Source organism: Ascidiella aspersa, chromosome 5 (genome assembly GCF_963924565.1).
Source record: "Ascidiella aspersa chromosome 5, kaAscAspe10.2, whole genome shotgun sequence".
Taxonomy (NCBI): domain Eukaryota; kingdom Metazoa; phylum Chordata; class Ascidiacea; order Phlebobranchia; family Ascidiidae; genus Ascidiella; species Ascidiella aspersa.
The window spans coordinates 16,713,386-16,721,122 of NC_139451.1; the positions used below are offsets into that span (position 1 = coordinate 16,713,386).

General features: G+C 36.2%; 1 protein-coding gene across 1 annotated transcript in view; it reads right to left on the reverse strand.

The window, feature by feature from the left end:
* Positions 1-7,481, reverse strand: part of LOC146145126 (urokinase-type plasminogen activator-like) — a 29,800-nt gene extending 22,319 nt beyond the window's left edge. The window contains exons 1-3 of the mRNA XM_083390035.1: positions 7,386-7,481; positions 5,171-5,349; positions 328-494 (exon numbers count right to left, since the gene is read on the reverse strand). Of these exons, the coding sequence (XP_083246161.1) occupies positions 328-494; positions 5,171-5,349; positions 7,386-7,464 (425 nt within the window). The 5' untranslated portion in view covers positions 7,465-7,481. The remainder of the gene's footprint in view (positions 1-327; positions 495-5,170; positions 5,350-7,385) is intronic.
* Positions 7,482-7,737: the final 256 nt, after the last annotated feature.

A 7,737-nucleotide genomic window follows, 5' to 3' on the forward strand; every position in this document is an offset into this window, starting at 1 on the left:
AGTCATAACAAACATTCACCCGACAAAACACTGCATGAAAAAAATAAAATGTTGATTAAATTTAACTTTAATTGTTGAAAACCATATAATTCTCTTTTGTTTGGCTTTAATATCAACATACATGACAAATTTAATAACAAGAAAGTCGAAATATGTTTTTTTTTTATTTAATTATAAAAAGTAAACCTTATAAATTGCTAAATATACAAATAAATTTGCTTCTTGGGTCATTGTGAGTACAAATATCTTTAAATATTCGTAACATTTATAATAAAAATTTATAATTATTTTAAATTAAACAATTGCGACACTGTTCGCAAAACCTACGGAAGAATAAACTTGAGCGCGTTGTTGACGTATATCATAAAGAGACGCGGTTGAACGCGAATGAGGATTCTCAATCTTCTTCCTTGGGAGAGAACTTCAGGTGGCAATTTACAAATATTTCTACGACGTCTCGGTTCTTTCGTAAATACTCCGTTGATAGTTACAATCTTGACAAACCAAAATTTCATAAAATTGAGCTATTATGAACCTATATATTAAAAATTATAACAACACAAAACTAAGCCAGTGGCAAACATTTAAGAAATTAAATGGATCCACTATAATATTTTTGACAGTTATAAGTACGGAGAGTATTTTACGACCTAAAAAATTGAGAAATATGACTTAACTTTTAAATATATCACAATATGCGACTTTATTTTTTAATCATTAAATTATTCTAATATTCGTAAATAACAAACCACATGCAAGTTTTCACATGTTTTTGAATAATAACATATAATACAAACTAACGAAACACTTGTTTCACTTCAAATTTATTATAAAAATATAAATGCCCAATGCATCAAATCATAAGCATTAAAACACCAACATTTTATTTGGATGCGCTTATCGTCTAAAATTCGATTTTGTTAGTGTCTGAATCATCTGAAAGTTGAATTTGTACCGTTCTTATTTTTACTCTAACAATTAAATGCTTTGCCTATATACTTATTAATAACTTTGTATACTTTACAAATAAAAATGCATAAAGGTTTAAAAAAAATTAACGAGATGACGTCACAAATATACGTCATAACTAGTGCGATTATTTTTTGAATTGTCAAATAAAGTCACAATTTTGTCAAAATTTATACGTTAGGTAAAAAATTTTCAAAATTATTTCAAGTCAGAATCGAATAAAAATGCACACAAATCGTTTCGAAATTAAAAAATAAATAAATAGGCAACTTTTTTAAATTGTCGTTCATTTTTTTTCAAGTGTCGATCAATTTTATCAAACAAAATAGTTTTGAGTTACATTGAACGACATTTTAACTGTTTTATATCTTCGTTAGAGCAATATACGGTATACGCGAGCAGAATTAACCACCGAGGCTTGTGATTTACAATTATCGCCTTTCCCATTTCGATAACCTGGCCTTTGTTAATTTTCTGCAACTATTTTTACGTTGCTTTTCAAACGTTTACACCACATTTTTCTAATTTGGCATTTTTATAGTTGTTTGTCGTTTTAAAATGACAAAAATTTAACTAAGTATTTTTATGTGTTTTGCATTAACCCGAAAAAAACTAATTATTGTGTTCGACTTTGTATACATCAAAAACGTGTGGCTGACGACGCGAAGACACTAATGCACTAATTCAAACAACAATATGTTGTTTTAATCAATGTATTTCCAACAGGTCAACATTTTGCCAAAATAAATTATTTTTTGGTCCAAATTTGGCAAAATTTCAATTTTTAAGGTCAAAATTTCGTATTTTTTTAGTCAAACAAAAATAATCGCCGTAGTCATAACGTGAGGCTATAAAACAAGTATTATTGAGCAATTGCTGTTCTCGGTAAAAAATTTGCTAAACGAATGGAACCTAATGCAAATTATTATAGAATTACACGGTACGCACAGGCAGCGTCTTGAGACTTTTGCAATACTTTTCTCAATTCGTGTAAACATTTAAATACACATAAAAGATTTGTGCGAAAAATGTCTGTAATTAGGAAAAAGCAGGCTCTGGGGGTGTCACAAATTTAATTATTGTAGCGCCTTTGTGCAGACCTAATGCGTTCGGCCGCGCGAACTGCCGTCCGGGTCGGCTCCATGTCGCCACGGTTTCCCCTTAGGAATAGGATATTGTGTGAATTTCGCAGCCTCGGTTTTCTCAGCGCTGCGTGACATCTTTGTGTCGATTTCGTTCGCTATTGCGTGGTGTGGTTTTGGTGTTATTCGTCGGGTGGATACCGAGAGAATCGGACGCATTTTGAGCACAGTTTGCAATCTCGTTGGTTAGAGACACGCTGTAGCCTTATGCGAGCACTTGGTGTACATGGTTATTTGCCGTATACTGATTGTCGTCCTGTCCAATAAACGTCTTGCTCGAGAAAGTAAATTCATTCCTATCCTTAGCAGCTACTTTGGGGATTGTGTCCCGCTCTAGTCTGCGACAATTGGGGGCTCGTCCGGGAATTAAACAAGGTTTGACTTAGAGACCTCTTCAAGACGTGGTAGAAATGGACCAGATAATCGAGGCAGGAAAGAGCATGGGACTCACAGGTAATGACCTGGTGAAGTTCGTGCAGCAGGCCGCAGAACGCGAAGAACGTCGCTTGGATCGCGAAGCAGCGGCCGAAGAAAGGCGAGCCGAAGAAAGGCGGGCCAGAGAAGAGGCAGCCGCCGAAGAATGGCGGGCCAGAGAAGCTCGAAGAGAAAACGAGTTTCGATTAGAGATGAATCGGTTGGAAGTTGAAATAGCTCAACTTGAGCATCGGAGCCCAGTCCTATTAAAGCTGGTCTAATTCAAGAAAAAAGAAAATAGGCCGGATACTTCCGATGATAGTCAAGAGAAGACTACGAAACAAAAGTGGCGAGATCGACAAGTCAAAGTGGACAGGCAAGCAGAAGCGTTTGAAGAGGTGCCTACCACAGGAATATTTGTCAGAAAGGTGAAATACACAGGCGGTTTGCATCCGTCGCTTGTCGCCAAAAATGTGATGAACAGCAAAGAAATTGCCGCGCCTGGCAAGGGCAGTTTGGGAAGCTTGGTTGACGAGAAAGTGACCGGGAAGAGTTCTACTGAGGAAGGTCAGTTGTGCGACGATGCTTTGGAAACGTCAAACGAAAAGTGTTCTGAAGGCACGCAGTTGTACAGCGAGGCTTCAGAAGCGGAAAACGAAAGGCGTTGTGATGACGCCCAGTTGTACAGCGAGGCTTTGGAAGCGACAAGCGAACGGTGGGTTGAAGACGTTCCGTCGAGCCTCAAATCATTGGAAGCGGCCGACAATTCGAAGATATTGGAGTGCGTAGAAGCAGATGGTGTTCGAAAAGCAGGAAACGTGGCCACGCTTCGCGCCTCTTACTCTGAGGATGACGTGGAGCTGGAGGTATTGTGCATTGCGGATGGTCTACGGGCGCTTTCGAAGGTGGTTGAAGTTGAAAGCAAGGTCATTACGTCGAACAACCTCAACAGAATGTTTGACATGTCACCGGTTGCGCAATATGTGCGGCCCTCACCGGACAGAGACAAAAGTGAGCGGCGCGCGTTAAAATGGGTCATGGCGATGACCAGAGTTGTGTAAAGTTAAAATGACTGTACATGCGCATTCGATGTTTCTCGTTTTTTGTTTTCATTTCGCGATCTTTACAATTTTTGCTTTGAAATGTATGTATCGTAAGGTAGCTTTAAAGAGAGGTTAATATCGTCTCTCGTATGCGAATTTGCTATATGGTTACTGATTTTGCTGGTTTTCTCAAATTAATGTTTGCTAAAATGTAAACATTGCAAAGTCGTCTTAAGTTGGGGAAAATTGTGGACTGCAGTTTGTTTAATTTTTGCTGGAAATTTGTGTTGTAAGAAGAATACTCTAGCAAAGCTAGCAATTCAGGTCAAACACATTTAGGAAATCGTAAAAGATATATACAGTATATATTTCTCCAACAAAGGCATCGCCAATATTACCTTAACTCAAATTAAACTGCAAACAGAAGTGACGTTGAAAAGTGTAATAAAACCATTTTGCGATAACCATAATGCAGTGCTTCTCAACCTTTTTCACGGCGACCCAAATATTAAGCGTAAGTATGACGACTATCCTTATATCGTCATTTCTTTCAAATTTCTTGCAAGTTTTTTTTACATTTCAAAAATAAAAATTAAGTGTATGCCCAATATTTTTTAATACGTTTTCCGTTTGTACGCGACGCACTTTCGCACTTGGCAGTCAGTCTTCCACAGCGCAAGAAACGCTAATCTAGTTCAACTGACAGCATCATAACGTAAACAAACCTGATGTATAAAGATGATTAACGCAAAGCGTGAAAATTTTTCGCACTTACATAGTTAAAATAGTTAAAAAGTATGAGAAATGGACTCGTGTCTGTTCGTCAAAGAGGAGGCTGCGGGTCGGATAAATTACATAGGCGGGATCCGGCCCGCGGGCCGTAGGTTGTCGACCCCTGCTGTACAACGTATATGCGTAACTTTTTAATTTATTGTCGTATCGCCACGGACCACCTGTGCAGTCGTCGCGGACCACAGTTTGGGAAACCCTGCTCTATACGACCACGTATATAATATCATAGTATTAAGACCAACAACATATAATAAAGCCTAATACACAGTAATATCCACGACATAAGAAAATACGTCCCAAATTTATCGTACTAAGGCCTAAATGGCCAAGATAACGCCTACAACTGTGTAGGTAGCGAGTGTGAAACGATCGGGGGCCGTCGGTCTGACATCGGCCGTTTTAGCGATGTTCGTTATTACGACTATTAGATATTAGTCCTGTTTTTGAGTTATTCCGAACTGGGTTATATTTCACGTTGATGTCATTTTTATTTCGGTCTTATGGCTTGAGTTCCTTTATACGACAGACATTTACGTTTTGTTATCGTTCAACAAAGCTTTTTAATTTATAGTTGAAAATAACGTTGTTACTCATTTAACGTCTAAATACTTGAATTTGTTTATTGGTTAATTCTCTAATCTTATTGTCATCTTTACAGGTGCTCTTTTTTAAAGAGAATTTACTTTTTAAGGGGTAAAATCCACGGTCCTATAGATTGTCTTAAAATTGTAAAGTATCTTAATGGGTAAATATAGCGTTTGGGTAAACAACCTAAACTCAAGTTTAACAGTGTTATACAAGTAACCTTACCATGTGGTAGAAGGGTTTGACTTCCAACCTCAGCAAAGAATATACATTTCTCTTGCCATTTGGAAGTAGCTTGTCTGCCCTTATGATTAAATAAGCTTTGAGTTTGATTCTGTTGGCTGTTCCGCTCCATTCAATAATGTCGTTTTTTTTCAGACCTCTTTGCTTGATTTCGTCGATATCTAAACATCAGTTACTAATTTAGCAATTTACAACAATTCGATAAATTAAGTAGGAAACAAAAGCAAAGGTTATGACCGCCAAATCACAATAACGCGATATTAATACTGCAAATACGATTCGTGAGCCAGTGTTTTTACAAAGCACATTTTTTGCGCATTTGTGCCAAGTTTTAAGTAATTGCCCACTTTTTTAACGGTAGTGCGCAGGCAGAAAGAAAGTAATAGTTCTATTTGAGCTATGTGCCTGCACAAAAGCGCCCAAATTTATATTATCTGAGCTACGTGCGAACAACAAATTTCTCAAATTAGTTTTATCTAAGCTACGTACAGACCAAAAAGTGCCAAATTAGTATTATCCGAGTGACGTGCGAACTAAAGACTGCTCACAAGCCCAAAATTGGTTCCCAACCCATTTGTTGTCGCGACACCCTTCCCAGTTTTTTTTGTTCTTTTTACGAACAACTATAACTTAAGAATCCGAGAAAATTTTGAGCATCTCCCGAGACCAACAGTTTATAAATTTCTCAATTTAGGGTTGCCATATTTTGAAATGCGAAATACCTAACAAATTTAACGCGGTTGCATTGGAACTCCAGACCAGGGACTTAAAAAAACTCAGAAATGACGACAAAAAAGTTATGTCAAAACGTCACATATTTTTATATTAGAAAATTGCAAACAATGGCGTGCTGCGTGAATGCCTTTGTAGGCTATATAGCAGGGATGGCGAACCTTATTTAATCCTTACAAAATGCACAAGTGGGTCATTTATTTAATTATATCCTAGTTTTATGCGAAACTTTGCTGCTGATGCGTCTGGGTTAGTAATTAATTCAAGGTTTTTGAAGATTTCCAAATTCGGATTCCCACCATTATTAAGAACCTAAATTGTTAACAAGCGCTGCAGCGTTTTTTATGGGATAGCAGTTCAACAGGAAGCTCTCAGCATGCTTTAATCAGGATGTTAAATTCAGAACTTTCAGTCTGCGAGCTTTTAATTTCCCTTAAAGGATCGCCACCCCTTACGTTTTACAGTGATAAACAAAATGCTTTTAGTTGTCTGTTTTTCTTTACGCATTGGTTGAAAATCTATTTGTCACCCCTAAAACAATTTTGCACGGCCCAGAGATTGGGCAGCCCTGATTTACACAGTAGAGTGATGCTATTTAACGAAGATTTTTTTACATTTGTCCTTTCCTGAAAATGATTGATAACATTTCGGTATTTCTGGAGAGACAAAAAAGCAAAAACAAAATGAATTAAGAGCCATAAACTTGGAAGTGTGTGACGTTACAATTAACATTATTTGTAAACAATGAACAGTATTTGCACTCGCGAGTTACTCTCTGTGAATATTTGAGCTATTTATTAAACAGTATAAAAGTGTAAACAAATTTCGGTATTAAAAAATAATGTTTTCGATTTCGTATTGGCGATATTTTTTTATACTGTATGGTTAAATCCCGGACATATAAGCACATTTTGTCATTTTTCTCGGACGCAGAATTTAACACTAGATACCCTGACATGTCAAAGAAAATTCTGACGTATGGCAACCCTAAGTTAATTAAGCAATCCTAAATTTCCTTTTTGGGTGGAGACTTAGATTACAAGACTTTTTGCTAAATATTTGATGATGACCAATGCTATAATAAAGAGACTGGACATAAAGGCAGTACAATAAATTTAAAGTATTCAAAGCACATTCTTAAACTATAAATTGATGCATGACTTACTAAATTAGATAAGGAACCTAAATATGGTTGGAATTATTGTTCCATGACGGGCATTTAAATAAATTGGTGTATACTTTTGTCGATTTGTAATACGAATAGGTTATTTATAAAATTACAAATAGTTTCGCGGCACATAGGTTGAGAATCACTGCATTATACACTGTGGAAGTGTACGAATAAATTAAAAGCAATTTGCTAAAATAATTCATCAATAAAATTATATTCAATAAAATGTAGAGCGACTATAAATTGGTTAGTTTTAATATGTTATAGAACTAATATTTAAACGTTTATACTCACATAATGTGGAAGATCCACATTCCAAGGTGTAAAAAGCAAGAAAACATGCCAACAGAAGGCCAACATGAACTGAATACATTTCAAATATATAGGAATTTAGCTGTAATTAACACACACAAGTATTTTATCAAAGTAATAACAATGAGTAAATTTTAACTTTTTTATTGTTTGTGCTGCCCTTTTTTTCCCTAAAAAAGGCTATGAGTGTGTACCATGTTGGGACTTTTTGCTCTATCAGTTATGCTGTTTAAAGTGCGATGTCATGTAACCCATAGGCTACACCGCTACACTAATACAGTTGAACTAGGGAAGCGTCTATTACAAAACAATCTTCATCCACAAAGTTTTACTT